The sequence below is a fragment of the Scatophagus argus genome, chromosome 10 (assembly GCF_020382885.2).
Source record: "Scatophagus argus isolate fScaArg1 chromosome 10, fScaArg1.pri, whole genome shotgun sequence".
In the NCBI taxonomy this organism is placed as follows: Eukaryota; Metazoa; Chordata; class Actinopteri; family Scatophagidae; genus Scatophagus; species Scatophagus argus.
The window spans coordinates 22,110,119-22,130,132 of record NC_058502.1 but is presented as its reverse complement, the minus strand read 5'-3'; the positions used below and the strand labels follow the sequence as shown (position 1 = coordinate 22,130,132).

Below are 20,014 nucleotides of genomic sequence, written 5' to 3'. Positions count from 1 at the left end.
GGTGATGTCACAGCGAAAGTGACCTCTGACCTGTTGCACTGAATTATTTTTTCACTTCATCATTTTATTCTATAAATACAGTGCCCATTCAAAATGTGTATGTTCAGACGGAGCTAAATGCTTGGCAGCTTGTAGTTCACTGCTACTTCTCACTCACCATCAAGTAGGTTCATCAAAATATTGACATTAAAACTCTAGTTGATGCCTCATTAGGTATAACCAGTGCCATTGAATATATGGCTCTGGGCATAATGTAGTCTAAGCTGCACCTAATGATTACTTTTTTAGCAATTGATAAGACTGCTTTTTTGATTAGGTTTTAATTATTGATTATTCTCTACAGATTATTGTATTATCACTCAATTAATATAACAATTAATTTAATTAAGCCTGTCTCTCTTGAATCTACAGTCATTCAGAACCTAAGCAGAGATTGACATGATTTGATTAAGTTCCTGTAGGAGACAGATTTTATGGAGGAAATATTATATGAGGTTTGGTGAGAGATTCTTGGAAGAGTATGCAGCTCTTTGTAATTATTTTCCTTCATTGTTCTCCAGCCCATCGTCAAACAAAATTCCTTCTGTTACAGACAAACGCAATTTAAATTTTGCTTAACAAGTTCAGGCCACCTGCTGCCATTGTGGCAACTCGGTTCTTGTGTTTTCATGCATAGGTAAGATGGTTGGATTTATTTCCACATCAGAGAAAAGGCTTTTTGGCTGCAAGTATTCCACAAAGACCACTTCCAGACTTCTCAGGGCTATAGATCAATGTACTGTGGTCCTGCTGGTTTCTGCTAGTTCTGAGCTGACTGCACTGCTGCACATCTTCTGATTGCGAAGAGAAGTCAGCTTGATGTTTGTTTGGCCTGTTGCACTGAGTTTCCTTGATGTTTTCAGTCCTCAGTCTTGCCCCTTTCTTTGTGCTTGTGAAGAAGAGCTTAGACAGCACTTCTATAAACACTGATCTGTCTCCAAACTGCTGCCTGTAAAGGACCTTGCTGATGCAGGGTGACCACCTTTGAGTCTTGCTGCCATACTTGCTTTCGCCATGCTGCAAGATTTTTTAGGTTACAATGTCCTCAGCAACCTTTTTAGTATGACTAAAACCCAGTCCTAACCCAGTGTTATTCTCCCTACACAGCTGTTTCTGTCTCACTGAATGATTTTGGTTCAATGTGTATTATGTCATTAGCAACACAGAAAAGTGCCTAAAACTTTTGCTCACTACTGTACATGGAAATAAAAGATTAATTGTATATAATCACAGGAAGGAACACTCCCACTGAATTGCGAGGAATTATTAGATTTTGATTTTAGATTTTATTCAAATTTTTACTGTATCAATTTGGAGATTTCCAAAATAAAAGCTAATGACAATAAATATTGTTCTTACTGTATTATGTTTCTTACATGCACAGTCATGTAATTTTGAATGAACCTGTGGTGATGAGGATATCTGATGAGCATTTTAATTAATCAGTATTTATACTGTATAAATATGATGGTTATACGTGAACACACAGTTTTCACAGCTCTTAATATGAGATGGTCATTACTGAATATGTCCTGCTCCAGACACAGCCATGCTTATATAAATACGCTAAAAATCTCCTTTACTTCCCAGAAGTTTTCATTTAGATTATATAACCAAAACAGCCATAGTATTAAGGGTTAATTAAGTGATAACACCTACAGCATATGATGATCTGTTCATATTCGAAGCATGATATTACTGTCAAGTCTCTACAGTTCTCCTAAACCAGCTGTAACTTGGTACAACAAAGTTTATTCAAGGACCGACTGTTCTCTTCATTTCACATTTTATGCAAATTTAGCTTGATAAGATTACCCCAAATAAAGCTGCCCTGCTGCTTCAGACTACAGAGTCTAAATCTTGAAAATCTGAATGTTTTAAGGCTTGTCTGACCTGATTTGAGGTGGATCTGGTCAACCTGCTGGGAGGATAAGCCCGGAAAAGTATAGAAAATGTCGTTTTCTGTGGTTCACTGTTAAGATATTTAAATTGCAGACCAAATTTGAAGCTGATCTATTTAATTCGGTAGGAGTTTGTTAAAGTACAGTACATCATTTTTGCCAAATGCCAAAAGAAGTAAATATATCTCAACTGCATCTGATTGTCTGAGCCCTGTCCACAATTTTGTAAATTGCATTTCAGACATTAGTGATGGTGTGGCTCTGAAACCAGAAAACCTAATTTTATTTCTTAGTACAAATTCTCTCAGTGTAACATCTGTGGCCAATAGAAAACAAAAATGTATTTTGGTTTTTGTTTATACTCGTTGTGATTACCTTAATGCACTGTTACTGTAACGTAAATGTATGTAAGTGAGTCACAGGCATTCCTAAGAACCTACAGTGCAAATATTTCTATGATTTCCTTGAGAAAACACAGCACATCAGTGCAAACGCACTGATTATGCAGAATGATACCAGACCTCTTGCTGTTGATGTATTTTATGTCGCTTACCCTTGCATATTCAATCTTGAGTGTGCAGCAACCAGCATAGATGTCAGCTCCGTTCAGAGCAGCTTTAGCCTTCTGTGCGCATTGAACAGACTCGAACCTGGGGGGGGGGTGGGTCAAGGAGAGGATGCTACACATTCAAACACACAGATACACACAGCAAAAGTTACACAACAAATTTACACTCTCAGTAAGGATACTCCACCATGGCCTGGATTCCATTTCGCTTAAAGATGACAATCCTCAGAACACTACCAATTGGGTTACACACTGTGTACAGAACATCCTGGACCAAATGGAGAAAAAAGAAAGAAATTCAGCATTCAGCATAATATAAAAGTTTCTAATGATGTTGTGTGTCTTAACCTGGATGAAGGACAGGCTTCGGATCTTTATTTAGGGATCCAGTGAAAACTTTTCCCATACTCAAAATCTAAATTCTAAATTCTAAATTCTCGAGAGACTATATTTGGTTACAGCTGTGTGAAATTCAGTTACCAGTTATAAAAACACCACTCTATCCCTGACAATGCAAAGAGGCCTCATTACTGTTTGTGGTTTATTACTTCAGGACCAAAAAGTATCTCATAGTATTATAATACTCAAATCAGCTACAAAAAGGACAAATTTCAGTGTACAGAAACTTCGTTGTAACCTTTTCTTGGAACTTGGGGTGTTCTTTGTCTTAGCCAGGAATACTGATTAACACGTGACTGGACCTTCCAGACACAGGTGTCACTTGAGGCATGTTCACTGCAGTCATGTGACTTCATTAACTGTGAGACTACTAGCACCAATTGGCTGGACCTCTGTTGAATTAGGTCAGTCACTTTAAAGGGGGTAACATTTTGGCAATCACTTATTTTACATAATATGTTTTAATTGGCTGACATTACTTTGTCATCTGTTTTCATTTTGACATTAAAGAGCTTTTTTTGTAAATTTTTATCAAAAACGCTAAATATATTGCATTTGATTCCATTTACAAAAACAATAAAAGGGGTAAAAATCCAAAGGGGTGAATACATTTTGTAGGCACTGTAGCTTGGGACTAAGCCCTTTCTATGAACACTTAATTTACTTTTGTGTTCATCATCGAGGATTCATTACACCTGCTTTTGTGGGTAGTAAGATCATGCTGATAATGACCAAAAGCTTGACATGATATGAAAAACAATCAAAAGTATCATATACTGAACATACAGCGTATTTTTGTAGGTACATTACAATTGTACTTGAAATAAGTTTTAGGAAGAAATTCACAAATAATATAATAATAATAATATCCATATAGATGAATAGATGATTGTGTGTATGTGTGTTTACCGTGGTTATAGGGTAAAGGGGATTCTGGATGGACAGCAGGAGAACCTTGTTGCCACTATTGGGATTGTCAGCGTTGGTAGGCCTGGTAATTCTCTTGGATGTGGAATAATTGAAGTATGCCTGTTGGCCTGATGAATATATGAATGAAAATATGACCATGGTATGCAATGTACATGTATGTGTAACCAATCAATTTCATCTCTAGGTCTAACCAGTAAAAAGCCTGGGGATCAAACCTGCGATGTATACAGGCTCCTTGGCCCCACAGGACACACAGCGGTCTGCGCTCTCCACTGCAGAGAACTCCACCAAAGCCTGACGCTTGAATGGCATCATCATCACATAACTGAGAACACACACATGTAAACATTAGGATAGGACATATACATGCTATTCATTTCAATCTCTTCCACATATCACCTCCTCTGCCAGCAATACTGCAGGTCTTCCATTCCATCCTTTGACAACATCCTAGAACAGCTGATTGTGTTTCAATCCTCAGTACTCAATTCTCAGATCTGAACAGGAATGGGTCATTTTGTGTGCTGTCAATTTTGAACCAATGGCAAAGGCTTTCCCGACCACTACATGGAAGCAAAGGAGTTCACTACCTTTTGTTCTTTAGATAAAAGTAACGAAAGACAAAACAAAGTGAAAAAGAAGTCCTTTAAAGTACCTGCCAAAATAGTGCAACATGATAATACCTGTGTTCATATGCAGGTTTCAGCAACCCACTTGCCCTTGGCAAGTAAATTTCCACCATAAATGCAGCACCATCAGACAAATGGTACAGTGCATCTGGATAGGATTTTTGTACATGTTGCTATGTTACAGTCTCTTCCAAAATGGATTAAATTCATTTTTTCCCTCAAGATTCTACACAAAATACCCCATATTGACAAAGTGAAACAAGTTTGCTTGAACTTTTTGCAAATTTATTAAAAATTAAAAAACAAAAATATAACATGTACATAAGTATTCACACCCTGTGATCAATACTTTGTTGAAGCCCCTTTGGCAGCAATTACAGCCTCAAGTCTTTTTGTGTATGATCCTATAAGCTTGGCACACTTATTTTTGGGGAGTTTCTCCCACTCTTAAGTGCAGAACCTCTCAAGCTCCATCAGGTTGGATGGGAAGCATTGGTGCAAAGCCATTTTCAGATCTCTCCAGAGATGCTCAATAGGGTTCAAGTCTGGGCTCTGGCTGGGCCACTCAAGGACATCACAAAGTGAAAGTCACTCCTTTGTGATGCTGGCTGTATGCTTAGGGTTGTTGTCCTGTTGGAAGATAAACCTTCGCCCCAGTCTGAGGTCCAGTACACTCTGGAGCAGATTGTCAGCAAGGATGTCTCTGTACATTGCTGCAGTCATCCTTCCCTCGACCCTTACTAGTCTCCCAGTTCCTGCTGCTGCAGAACATCCCCACAGCATGCTGCTACCACCACCAGGCTTCACAGTAGGAATGGTATTGGCCAGGTGATGAGCAGTGCCTGGTTTCCTCCAGACATGATGCTTGTCATTCATGAAAAAGAGTTCAATCTTTGTTTCATCAGAGAATTTTGTTTCTCATGGTCCAAGAGTCCTTCAGGTGCCTTTTGGCAAACTCCAGGCTGGCTTTCACATGCATTTTACTGAGGAGTGGCTTCCATCTGGCCACTCTACCATACAGGCCTGATTGGTGGAGTGCTGCAAAAATGGTTGTCCTTCTTGAAGGTTCTCCCCTTTCCACAGAGCAAGACTGGAGCTCTGTCAGTGACCATTTGGTTCTTGGTCACCTCCCTGACTAAGGCCATTCTACCCCGATCACTCAGTTCAGTTGGGCAGCCAGCTCTAGGAAGAGTCCTGGTGGTTCCAAACTTCTTCCAATTCTGGATTATGGAGGCCACTGTGCAGAAATCTTTTTGTACCCTTCCCCAGATCTGTGCTTTGACACAATCCTGTCTCAGAGGTCTACAGACAATTCCTTTGACTTCATGACTTGGTTTGTGCTCTGACATCCACTATCAACTGTGAGGGCTTATATAGACAGGTGTGTGCCTTCTCAAATCTTGCCCAATCAACTGAATTTACCACAGGTGGACTCAACTCAAGTTGTAGAAACCTCAATGGAAACAGGATGCACCTGAGCTCAATTTTGAGTGTCATGGCAAAGGGCGTGAATACTTATGTACATGTTACATTTTTTGTTTTTCACTTTTAATAAATTTGCAAAAAATTCAAGCAAACTTGTTTCACCTTGTCATCATGAGGTATTTTGTGTAGAATTTTGAGGGAGAAATTTAATTGAATCCATTTTGGAACGAGACTGTAACATAACAAAATGTGAAAAAAGCAAGACAGCGTGAATACTTTACGGATGCACTGTATAAAAGAATATGGTGTGACATGCAGGGCAGTGGCTTAGTATATCTATCTATCTATCTATCTCAACCCATGTAATGTTGAACCTTAGTGTGTGTGTGTGTGTGTGTGTGTGTGTGTGTGTGTGTGTGTGCATCCATTACAGCATGTTTTTCCCTGCAACTGTGCGCAGGTGAATAAGAGGTTAATGAATACTGGACAATGCGGGGAGTGTGAATAATGGAGAAGGAGTCTATTAGAGTGGAAACTGCAGTATCACAAAATGCTTCCTTCAATTATTCAGCATCTGTAACTAGCTTTACACTGAAGCTGCTAAAGCTGAACTGTAGATTATTACACGAAATCATTTGGTGTCTGTGACTTCATGCTGTTCAGTTTTTACTTTGTGTATCCGACATAAAAATGTATGGTCAAATGTGTTGGTGTGAGTGTTAGCTATTTGCTTTTTAAAAGGTTACTATACGCAGAACAGAAACAAAACAAAAAAATCAAAACAAAACAAAAAAACAAGAACAAAAAACTAGAAATAAAAAGTGTTCAAGTATTGGTTATGAGGTGAGTGAATGAGTGTGTGTATCATCCAAACTGTATTTGGATGATAATTTTCTTATCATTTTGTTTTGGATGTTTGCCTTACAGTATAGATATTTATTTATTTTTTTACTTATTGCTGGCAGTATGGTGCCACCTATTCACCTGGACTTCTGCATTTCAATAACCATGGACAACAATAGAATTATGCCAGATGAAAGCTCAGCAGATTTTCAAGCTGATCAATCTTTGCTAAGGAGGAAGGACAGATTTCACAATAGATTCGTTAGCCACTGAGTTTAGTAAATCCAGTGTATTTTGCCTACCTGGGTGTCAAAACTAAGAATCACTTGCTTGGAGCACATATAATGTTTACTTTGAGCACGGTCTAATTTTCAGCTTCATCTGTAAAAGTGTGATGACCCCAGGTCATGACACAAGTAAAATGCTCAAACTGTTGCTAGAGTCCTTCTGTTCTCTCTGCTGCTGATATGAAAACTCACCCAGACTTTGTCTATGAACTTGACTAAACTTCTCTCTGAATGTGTATCAAGAGATATTAGTTATAAAGAAGCCTGTAGACTGAACTAGGGAGGCATGTTTGCTCACACAAGATTAATATTTTTTATTTAATAACTAATCACTGGCTCAGCTAAAACACAGGTCTGGTGTGTAGATGAATCTGAAACTGTCCTGTTGCAGTCAGTTTGTTCTCTTTTTCTGTACTGATACAGTCTGTCATAGGACTGACCTATCCTTAGTGTGCAATCAAAACCTGTCATATTATGCAAGCTCAAAAACGTGCAAGTTCCAGACTCCTACAATCCAGAACGGAAGAAACAGTTTACAGGTTGCTCTCTTGTTGCTCTCTCTCTCTCCCTACCACACACACACACACACACACACACACACACACACACACACACACACACACACACACACACACATATACACAATAACAAAACAATAAAACAATATGAGTGTTTACCATATGGGTCCAAATTTCTCCAGGGCATCTATCAGGTCTGCTTCCACCACAGCTTCACACAGACCCCTGACATGGACCACAGGACTGGGTGAGATACGATGGGAGTCTTCACCATTATCCTGAAACACACACAGTTAACTACAGTTACACACTATGTTCACATCAAGATGATGTGCAGCTTGCTGTATTTGCAGTCAAAACACGGCGGTCTCTGGACATCAAAAATGTCATGTGATGTTTAATCATTTGGACGTTCTTTGACACACACCACACACCTCATCATTACAGACTAAATACACCCCCCCCCCCGAATAGCAATGCCTCTCCAAGTCAGCAGCAAATGAACCCCGCGCAGATGCACCCCATCACCTTTTGAAAACAGCTCAGGAATGTGTCAAGGACCAAAACAAGACTCCCTAGATCCCAACCTGATGGAGAATCTGAGGGGATGCACCAGAATAAGCCGGATCCACCCTCCCATCTGGAGGCCCCATTCTCAATGCACAGGACCCAAAGAATCCAACATTCTGATGCCCCCAGAGGTCCTGTTTCCCTTCCCCTGACAAGTCAGAGCTGTTTTGGAAGATCAAGGAGGACCTACAAAATATTAAGAAGGTTGGATTAACGTTGTGGCTGATCTGTGTATGTGCACATTCCTGGTAAATTACTGTGCAACATGAACAACATCATTATGCTGTTGTCACTGTAGTTGTCTCTAGAGGCAGAGGATAAAGTTAATGTCACAGTGATAATTTCCAGATGTGTAAATTGCTGTGGAGTATTTTAGCATCTGAAAAACCTTCAAAGAAAGAAGCGATCTATGACTGAAACTGGACTCCATCATTTTTTCACCAGTACCTAAAACACAAATGCAGCCCCTTGTTTTTAAATGCAGCACTGTTTTCTGTCTGAACACCTCCTGTTAGAAGATTCAGGATTAGAAAACTGGTTTTGTTTCCTGTTCTTCTACTCTGTTGAAGCCATGCGTAACGTAGCCTAAACCACCACCCTCTGACAACCATCCTCTGGTTTATTCTCTCTACACCAGGTGATAAAAACGTGCCCACTTTGCATTTTTTTCTTCTTCTGAAGTTGGCTTTAAATCAGCTGATACTTATATGGAAACACAGCAGTGAAAGAAGTGGCTGTAAAATGGTAGGTACATTTTTCCGGGAATTACAATCCCTGCAAAATGACTCATTGCAAGATTAGAAATAATTTTGAAAGTCTAGAAGAGATGCATGATAAAGTAACGTTATCCCCATTGAAGTTAGCAGAGGGCGAAACCACAAGTTAGCTGGCTCGACCATCTGAACAGTCTGTTGAACATGAATTGAGTAATTTCTTTACTACAGGAAGTAGCTTTTTTGGCTTCATGTGCCATTGAACAACATTCATAAGAAGAGAGCCCTACACCCAAATCTGTATCCAGTTCTATTTATACATCCACGGTTTATCCCCTCAGATGTTCTGTCTCTTTTAAACTTTAATCATTTCCCTCTGCTTATCTCATTCTCCTTATTCAACACCCCTGCCATTCCCTCTTTTTGTGCTTCTCTTTTACACTGACATTCCCTTTAGTCTATTTATACAGGCAGATGGCTCATCTAACTGTCATGAGACTGACTTCGTCTTCTGTTGACCAGGCTGCTGACCTCTGTGTTTCAGACATGTTAGCATTATTTCTGTACACACAAAAAGAACACTTAGCATTTTTATTTCTTCATCACTGTGTTCATTTTCCCCAGCTGTGAATTGAGTACTTTGATATACTGCTCACAACACTTTGTGGATACAGATTTCTGTAGATCTGATATAGTAAATAAACAATATATAGCTGTAGGCAGAGGTGATTAAATCTATTCTTTTCAATTTTCTTAATTAACAAATCCCATACCTTTATATAACCAGCCTTTTTCTTTCTCTATCCAGACTCAAATGTTCTTAATAAAACACAGGACGTTTACACCTTCTCACTGACACCACACCACAAATCTATTTTAAATGACATTTTTGTCACAGTTAAAAAATGAAATAAGATAAAATCTGGTCTCGACTCAGTGATGACAGGTGCGTCTAACCTTTACTCTGCCCAAAGTTGCATGGTTGACACACATTAGCACCATGAAATATGCAAATATGTGAGAGTGATGAAATGCATCACCAATGCCAGAGATGATTGTCTTTGCCTCAGACAAACACCTTCTGACCTTCTCTCTCATTTGAATATGTTCTAAAGACTGAACCTGCTCTAACACTGCAAACTGCAATTACGACTGCCACTTCAGGCAGAGTTTTGAAGATGGCAAAAATGTCTCCCAGGGAAGTGATCAGAAGTTGGCAAGACTCTCTGAACAAAGGATTTTCTGATCCTGAAAGCACTTGCCTTACCAGGAGGAAGTCATGCAAGGTGTGCTCCATGGCCTCCAATAGCTTTTCAGCATACTGTCAGCACTCCGATAACCAGACACGTTGAGGACAGTGTCAAGGAAAGCAATGAAGACCACATGCTCTGAGAGGAATCTTTATTTTAAAGATTTTGCCGCATTGTTCTGAGGGTAGCTAGCTCCTTCACTAGCATTCAAGCAAAAGTGAATGCTCGTGCTATTAAATATTGTGGCTTTAGCAATCTTTTGTTTCGAGGCATTATTTTCTGCTTTGGTGCTGGTCAATGTGTCCTAGACGATTTCAATGTTCCAGACAAACGGGAGAAATCAATCAGTCAAATATTATCTATGTTTAAAAACAATTCTGCTGTATGTGTTGTGCATCACCAAACCAACGCATAAGTATTTGACAACCTGGGAATTAGACTCAACAATCAACTATCATTCTCCGGTTTTAATACAATTCTTATTAATACAAATGTGCTTTTGTCCATATAGAAAGCAAACTATCTGTTGCCCTTACTGTACATTAGCCAAAAGCTTGAGAGCACACCTAGGATGTGTGTGTTGCCTAGGACTTAACTCATCACTCATCTTCCTCTCTAGTCAGCAGTGAACAAGGACAAAAAGAGACTCTTTACAGTACTGTATATTACAGATCACTGCTGCTGACAGGATGAGAAACAAGAGTGACAACGAAAGCACATTTTAATCCCACAAGTTTTAAAAGCAAACTCTGAGCGCTCTGTCCACTGAATGGGAGCAGAATCTGATTCTCCAGAGCTTCCCGGCTTCAGAGCTTTGTGGCCCATACACAACAAAAGTCCCTCAACATGCATGATTTTATCGCTCAAGTTGAGTACTTTCAACTTGTGCTCTTTGCACTGACTTTGTAAATAATGTGAAAAATTCTGTATAGTGTTAAAATTCTTTGTGTGTTTAACAGGCATTTCCAGTTAGAAACTGAATAATGAAAATTCTTATTTCTCCTAGCAACATCATAACAATAAAATGAAAATCACCATATCTTTATAAGCATTTTATAAGAAATTGCAAGGTCACATAAGGTTGTATTATTGTTGTTGGGTCTGAGTGTAATATTGTCAGGCACTATGTAGTCCATGTGTTTTCACTGCTGGTGTGTTGACATTTGTAGTATCCTTTCTTCTAAAATCCTTCCAAGTCTTCATGTTCTAAATTAGCAGTGCAGCCTCAAAATATTATTTGTCTCTCTCTCTCTGCTGCAGCCTGCAGAACAGCAACTGGACAGCCGCCATCTTCTCACTGCTCTCATCCTCACATGAAGTCATGTTCTTAGTCATCAGCTTGTACACTAACACAAACTGCTAACCTATAATTTCCCTGGTAACAGGAAGTGTTTCTGGTTTGAATTTAGAACAGAACTTAAATAGGACTTGTATGCCGAGTTGTTCATTAATAACAAACCAAGTGGCTGGCAATATTTGGTGTTGTAATTACAGCTGCCACAGCCAGAAAAAAAAATATTGTGACACCATTATACGCTTTTCAAACTCAGATTTATCTTTAGGAAAGGTTACTGGACTGTCACTTACCACAAGAAAATATAAACTTGACACAGAAAGTATACTGATGGTGGTTGGGTCAGCACCAATGGATTCAATGTTGACAGTTAATGTATGTATGCATATAGTAATATAGTGAGGAGCAACACAACCATTACACAACCATTACCATCACCACAGGAATCTGTCCACTTGATCTGTAATTGCAGTTATGACCTCATTGCAAGCGACTATAAGAAACAGTTATTGAAAAGTATAAGTGAGGCGATGGATACAAAAAAAATCCAAGTCTGGGATGACACTGGAGCTCAGTTTAATATATCATTAAGAAATGGAAGGCCCAAGTGTAAATCTGTAAATCTGAGCAGACTGTCCTCACAAAGTGTGACTGTGCAAGAAAGGGACTAGTGAGGCAGGCCACCAAGACACCTATGACTACTCTGAAAGAGTTAAAAGCTGCTGCCTGGCTTCTATACCAGTCAGAGTTCACCCAAAGGTATGTGGGAGACTCCAAGGTCAACTGGAAGAAGGTTCTTTGGTCTGATGAGACCAAAATGGAGCTCTTTGGCCATCAGACCAGAAGCTGTGTTTGGCAGACACCAAACATTGTGCATCACCACAAACACCATCTCCACAGTGAAACTTGGTGTGGGGATGCTTCTGAGCAGCAGGACCTGAAAGGCTTGTAAAAGTAGGGGATAAAATGAATGCAGCAAAATATAGAGAAATCCTGGAGGACAGTCTGATTCAGTCTGCAATCCAACTACAACTTGGGAGAAGCTACAAAGATTTTTTTTAAGACCTGAATGTTCTGAAGTGTCCAAGTCAAAGCCCAGACCTCAAATGGAGAATTTGTGACTGGACTTGAACAGGGCTGTTCAGGCCCAATCCCCATGCATCCTGACAGCTTGAGCAGTTTTGCAAAGAACAGTGGAGTAAAACTGCAGTCCCCAGATGTGCCAGCCTGACAGAGACCTATCCACACAGACTCAGAGCTGTGATTGTGGTCACAGGTGCATCTACTAAATACTGACTTGAAGGGGTTGAGTATTTATGCAATCACTTATTTTACATATATTTTAAATTAATTGACTGTATAAGAAATCTGTTTTCACTTAAACATTATTATATTGGCCATGATTCCATTTATAAAAGCAATAAAAGAGGAAAACATCACCAACACTTGTTATAGGCATTGTATGCATAATGCATAAATGGATCTACTTAATGTCTTTATGTTTTAGATAATGTTCACATCCCATTTACGCTTACCAATACCAGCAACAGTTATCACTGTTAACCTAAAATAAATATGTATGTAGGTATATGTTTGTGAGAGCATCTGAAGTGAAGGCTCTGTACTTAACACTGAGCCTGAATTCTTAATGGTTATATGTTCAGTTCCAGTATCAGGTTTATTTGAAGTTTGAATTGAATTATTTAGAATACAGCATTGTCTTGCAGCATGTTATAACCTTCTCCTTGCTGTCACAGTTCCTTTGTCTGAAGGGACATGACTAATTCTATGTCAGATTTCTGTTTCATAGGTGACCACTAACTTGACTGGCACTGAGGCAAAACTCAGTGATTGCATACAACAATCCATCTTCCATCTTGGCAGCTGGTAAGCTAATAACTTCACTTAAAAACAAAGGTCTCAAAACAGTAAAACTAAGATACTTTCAAAATGGAAGCTGTAAGGTTCCAAATGAGAACAGTATTACAAGTGAGGGATGCTTCCTGTTCTGAATTTACAATTTCACTCGCCTCCTCCTCTGTTTACTTGGGAAATCTTGCCAAATCTCTACTGGTGGACACACTTCTACTGACGCTACGTTTATACCTTATCTCCCAGCCCTACTTCCCTTGTATTGTAAATAATTTATATGTCTTCTGTTGTTTCTTTTTCGTGATCTTGTTTTAAAAACAGCACACTTGTAAGAGGTCTGCCACACCTCAATGTATCCTTCTCACTGTAAATAATGACTGAAGGCATGAACATCCCTAAGTAGCCCATCCATCTTTTTAATTACCCTCTAATGATCAAATGACATGTGTGTGTGTGTGTGTGTGTGTGTGTGTGTGTGTGTTTGTGTAACTTTGTCCCGCATGCATATCTGAGTGTTTGTGGAAACCAGACTACATGCATGTAATGCTGATTACACAGCAAGGTGATACCACCTTCACTCAGCACTGGTGTGTGTGTGTGTGTGTAAATGAGCCAAACTGAACAGTGAACTAACAGGGTGGTTGACATTGTTACATCCTACCACAGGGACCAAAAACTTTTTACTTCTCTGTTTCTTTACCTTGTATATACAATACAGTTTGTCTCTGTTACTCCCTCATACATAAACTCCCTCAACAGTAGAGCACAGACTGGCTTGAAGGAGTTGTGTACCAAGAATTTGCTCCCCCCAGTTTAACAAAAACTTAAACATGTGCTCAGTGGTTGCTTTAATTGATTTAACTGTTTAGACAAACAAAAGCATATATAGGTAGTTGAGAGAGCAGTTGAACTCTCATTTAAATAGACTGGGATGAAAGAAGGTGATTTAAGTTAAAGAACAATGACAAAGGTGGATGAGATGTCAATTAATGTGAAAGAGGTGAAAGGAGGAGATGAATGTAAATGAAATGTCAGCTAAATGAAATGACAGACAAATGAGAACTACAGGTCACACTGTACTGTTGAGTAAAGTTAAAGAAAGTCTGAGTAAATTGCATTACCGTATATATCAATGTGATTTTCACATTTCTGGAACAGAAACTTTAAGTTCTGGTTTTGTTTTGGCTCTCTTGGTGAATACTCATCCCTCACATGACAAAATGTAATTTTCAACAAATTATAAATTGAGGTGTTGCTGTATTCGACAGGCTGTTGACCCTAAACCTGACACTGAATTTGGAGTGATAAGCATCATAAAACTACAATAAATAATATAAAGGCTGGTCTGCTGCAAATTAGATGATCTTATAGACAAAGTGCTTTAGTTGAGATAAAATGATGAACTGCACCTTAACATGAAGATTACAGTCAACTGATACATTCAGTAAATAATTTACTCTACTGTGTATTTTTATTACACATCCACAAAATTACAACTTAAATGAAAAACAAAAAGGACAAAGAGGCATCCTTAGTCACAAGCAATTTCATCAGGGTTTCACTTCTCTGTCATATCTGTCATACGCTCTTACTTCCACATTTGATGCCTGAACACACCTGAGATTTTAAAGTGTAATGAAAGGGAGTAAAAGTGGTGACAGACGATGAAGATCAAACTGAATCTCTTAAAAAATACATATGCATTTTCGTGACTTTCTTTTCTCACAGGTCTTAGCATTTCCCTAATCAAACCTTAAACATGTTCTACCTGTTGCTCACTGAACTACATGCAGAACTGAAAATTGTTTTTATTATTTGTTTATTACAGTATAAGCACTATGAAAATGATCCAGTGTACTACCCAGTAAACAGATCCAAAATTACAGTTTTAATGCATTAAACTATATGCTCCATCCTTGGAGTTGCATTTTATTATTAAAATTTCATATGCAGCAATTTCCTTAAAAAATGTATGGGCTCATACAACAGTTCTCAAAGTCATTACTGATGAAACTCTAGAACTGTGTGTGATGTATCTGCAGAGACTCAGAGAGTCAGAGTATTTTGCTGTGTCGCCACCACTGCTCTCTCATTTCTAAGTATTTGTGTTATTGTGTGTCTTTAGCCAGGAATCTCTACAAAATTTCGTTATGTTCGCATAATGACAATAAAGACTCTTGATTCTTGAGTCTCGATTCTCGCCCTCAACCATTAAACTGCTGAGGAGTGGCAACCTTTGTATTAACAAACAGCAGCTCATATATTCTGCATGTTTTGGAGGGTAAGAGGGAAATATGTAACCATTTTACTATCTGAACTTGCAAAATGTTGCACAAAATGACCCATTGAGGCATGGACTCCACTACACCTCTAAAGGTCTGCTGTGGTATCTGGCACAAAGCTGTCAGTGGCAGATCCTTTAAGTCCCATAAGTTGCGAGTTGGGGCCTCCATGGATCAAACTTGTTTTTCCAGCACATCCCACAGATGTTTGGCTGGATTGAGATCTGGAGAATTTGCAGGCCAAGTCAACACCTCAAACTTGTTGTTGTGTTCCTCAAACCATTCTTGAACCATTTTTGCAGTGTGGCAGGGCGCATGATCCTGCTGAGGCCACTGCCATCAGGGAATACTGTTCACATGAAGGGCTGTACTTGGTCAGCAACAAAGGTGGCACGTGTCAAAGTAATATCTACATAAATGGCATGGCTCCAGGTTTTCCAGAAGAATATTGCCCAAAGCATCACATTCCCTCCGCTGGCTTGCCTTCTGTCTATAGTGCATTCTGGTGCCATGTCTTCACCATGTAACACATGGCCATCCACATGATAAAAAAGAAAACGTGACTGATCAGACCAGGCTGTCTTTTTGCATTGCCTCATAGTCCAGTTCTGATAGTCACAAGCCCATCGTAGGCGCTTTTGGCGATGTACACAGGTCAGCATAGGCACCCTGACCATTCTGCAGTTACATAGCCCCATATACAACTGTAAACTGTAACGCACTGTGTTCTGACAACTTTCAGAACAACTTTTCAGAACCAGCATTAATTTTTTCAGCAATTAGAGCTACAGTAGTTCTTCTACAGGATCCAGGATCCAACAACAAGGGCCAGACTTTGCTCCCCACGTACATCAGAGAGCCTTGGCTGCCCATGACCCTGTTGCCGGTTCTCCGGTTTTCCTTCCTTGGCTCATTTTATATCCAGTGTACAAGAGCTGCAGTTTTGGAGATGCTCTGTCCCAGTCGTATAGCCATCACAATTTGGTCCTTGTCAAAGTCACTGAAATCCTTTCACTTTACCATTTTGATGGTAACTTCAATGATCAACTTCAATGACAAAATGTTCTCTTGCTGCCAAATATATCCCACCCACTGCCAGGTGCCACTGTAACGAGATAATCAATGTTATTTACTTCACCTGTCGAAGTAGTCTCTCCACCTCTCTCCACTTTAGTCTATCTACCTACCCAAATGCATGGATTTTTCATTTCTAGTCATGTAGCAAATGACCAATTCCCCTCATGTTTAAAGTTGGACTAGTCAAATAGGCTTAAAGTAAGAAAACACTCAGAGAAGAGTCGAAATTGAGTACAATTTAATATCTAAGCTAAACATTCACCAATCATATTATGTACATTGTAACAATCATTTTAAACTGTTAATCACATTCTCCAATAAGATCTCAAACATAACAGCTATCTGACGTTGTTAACGATAGTAATGAATACATGTTGTACAATTTGACTATGAAGACGTGACATTTCGGTGTAAATTATGTCAGTATGTAATTTAAAATGTGTACTGTAGCAATTAAACTTACAGCCACTGAGGGGCTGCATAGACAGGCTAATAACTAACACACTCACAGCAGAGTTTCACTGCAGCTCCTTGTCTTTGATGGAATATTTATATTTATTAATATTTATGACTCTCTGTCTGTTCTTCAGTGTCTTACATGCAGGAATCCATAACCGTTGTCTGTAAATCTCCATACAGCCAAACATTTCACCAGTACAACAACACAACGTTCACCTAGCCTCGTGCTAACAACACCCGAACCCAAGAACAAATGTGGCACCCACTGGACCAAAGTGGTGTCCTATGTACACCTAGCCCCAAATCCCTCCTACATGTACATTAATAGAATAATTATAGTTAAATAACCGATTAGTATTTATGGTGCCAACCAGCGAGGGTAGTGACATTTAAACGGCAAACGTTGACTAAACGGGCACATCTGTATTCTCCCTTTGAAAATTAACGACACAATTAGGGCCAGCTGTCCTTGTTAGAGGGCTACGCACATACTCATACAAACAGAGTTACATCCAGGTAACTATTATTTCTATCTCTGTATGTGTGCTAATCGCTAACAGGCTTCACTGTTGGTTAAATGGTCTGGTTCTCAATCGTCCAGGAAGAACTCACCTAGCAGTTTGCGTGTTAGTTCACCCAAAACACAGCCTGTGTGCCATAGTGTCTCTGACACCATTTTGTTTCAGGGCCAGGGTGGCCTGTACACTGCCTCCACCTCTGACATGCAAACACACATGAGACTTTGACTGAAAATTCTCTCAGATGCCATGTGACATCTTTCTGCAAACAACTTAACTGAATAAAAGAGACAGAAAAAAAAATCCATCTCTCAAGGAGGGGCTTCTAGTTAAGCTATGGCATGCACCTGAAACTGTCTGTGTATCATGTAGCACTGTGTGGAATTAGAGCCAGAGACAGGGCATGCCTTCAATCAACAAATGCATTACATCTGAAAGACCATAGTACATTGAAACCTTGTCAAGCAAGCCAGCAAAACAGATAGCTAGTGCTAAAATGGATAGCAGGCCAAGACAAACTAAGGTCTGTTGCTCATTCTGAGCAGTACTAGCAAAATAACCTTAACCGCATTAATGTGGGACCGTGAGGGAAAACCCTATAATTACTGTTACCAACTGCTAATAACCAGATTAGTTAGCAGGAGATGCTGCAGCTAGAGCTCACCGGTAAGAGTAGGCAGTGACACCACCTGAGTAACCCCAACCAACAAAACCATTCTAGAGATACAGCATGTGTCTGTTGTCAAAAAGCGGCAAGATAAAGCAGAGGGAGTGAGGGGAAACTGTCGTTCAAGCACGTGTTAACACCAGATTAACATAAGATAGGCCATGTGTTTTATAATTTCTCCACTTTCACCATCAAACACATTATTTCATTAAATATAGTTCTATTTTGCCACAAAATCCTCATCCACTTACAAAACATCATCCAAGGAGGACCCACATTAATTAACTGTCTACACCTCATATCATCATAGTCTAGTGATGGTTTAATCAATGAGCTTATGTGATATTTGGAAACAGAAGTAAGAGAACATTAAATATCGTAATCTCTGCGATTCACTTAAAAAGCAGATTGTAAACCCATTCAAGTTCATTCACAATCTAGGATCATCAGATTGCCCACTCCTAAGCAGAAGTATCATCTTCTCTGTAGTATGGCACAGCTAGCAGCCCTCCTGTGCCCTTTCAGTGATGGGCAGAGAAGGGAGCAAGGGGAACAGTTCCGCTAGTTAATGTTAACGAGGATTAGCAGAAGCTAGCAAAGGATGCTGGCAACCAGGCTAAGCTAGTGATGGAGCTTCAGTGACACCAGCTAGACTTGCAGAGGTAGAAGTGTGCAATAGGTGTTGGATGAGGAATTGGGATTGCAGAAAGTCCTTCAAAACGTGCCAGTCATCTTTCCTGTGGTACAGTACTGTGACCCTCCTCAGCACCAGGCAGAGCAGAGGGAGCAAGCAGGCACAAAACATGAAATGTGCCTCATGACTGAAATGAGACTGAAAACAGTTCCTCCCAACAGAGCCTCTGTTGGGAGGAACTGTAGCAGGCACACTTGCACACCTTATGTATTCTGAAACTCAGTTCACAGCAAGCTGGGAAGAGATTTTGAAGCTCCACTGGTAAATGCAGTGTAACAAAACCAACTCTGAACTCCAAATAATTGAGTCAAAATTTGATTAAAGTGGTTGCAGCAATATTTTATATGCTTGAGGATTTTTTTCATTTAAAATCTCAAATTATCGAGACAGTTATCACAAATAACTGTTGGTTTTAATAGATAAATCACTGCATGAAAACATTTAGTTCGTGAGAGTCAGTGCTGACATGAAGGAACCTGTAGTGTGTGACAGCAGATGCACTGACAGAATGACAGCGGCAGCTACAACACGGACGCGCGCAAGCACGCGGTCGTCTGTGATGCTGTACTGCAGGGTAGCGTTAGATAATATTTTTGCTCTCTTTACCTTCCGTCCTCCGTACTGGCTGGCGCTCCATCGGGCCCGGTTGTCCACCGCTGACTCTCCGTTACCGGGCAGAGAACCGGAGTCTGAATCCTCCCCCTCCTCCAGTTCCTCTTCCCCCTCCTCTCTCTCCTCCGCCTCTGTCTCCCTGTCCTCCGTTTTCAGCCGCTTTGCCGCCCTTCCGTACTCCCCTTCCTCGCGCTGCCCGGCTCCTTCTACTGTCGACATGCTGGCGGCTGCGGTAGACCTGTTGGAGAGTGCGAATATCAAGAGCTGGTCAAAGTGACACGTACATGTCAGCACTTATCCGGTAGTGTCTCCTCGTTGAGCAGCGTCCGCGTATGAGTCTGTCTCCTTGTATATATGTCCCTGTCCCTATCCCCACTCTCAGTCCCTGTCTGTCTATTCTACTGCTTTCCAAAACCAGTGATTTTCTATGAGTGTAGGTGTGAGTAGCCAGTACACATCCCGCCCGT

At 39.9% G+C, this 20,014-nt stretch overlaps 1 protein-coding gene across 1 annotated transcript in view; it reads right to left on the bottom strand.

The window, feature by feature from the left end:
- Window positions 1-20,014, bottom strand: part of LOC124065876 (heterogeneous nuclear ribonucleoprotein L-like) — a 36,943-nt gene extending 16,929 nt beyond the window's left edge. The window contains exons 1-6 of the mRNA XM_046401745.1: window positions 19,542-20,014; window positions 7,699-7,817; window positions 4,053-4,162; window positions 3,817-3,944; window positions 2,691-2,776; window positions 2,494-2,590 (exon numbers count right to left, since the gene is read on the bottom strand). Of these exons, the coding sequence (XP_046257701.1) occupies window positions 2,494-2,590; window positions 2,691-2,776; window positions 3,817-3,944; window positions 4,053-4,162; window positions 7,699-7,817; window positions 19,542-19,766 (765 nt within the window). The 5' untranslated portion in view covers window positions 19,767-20,014. The remainder of the gene's footprint in view (window positions 1-2,493; window positions 2,591-2,690; window positions 2,777-3,816; window positions 3,945-4,052; window positions 4,163-7,698; window positions 7,818-19,541) is intronic.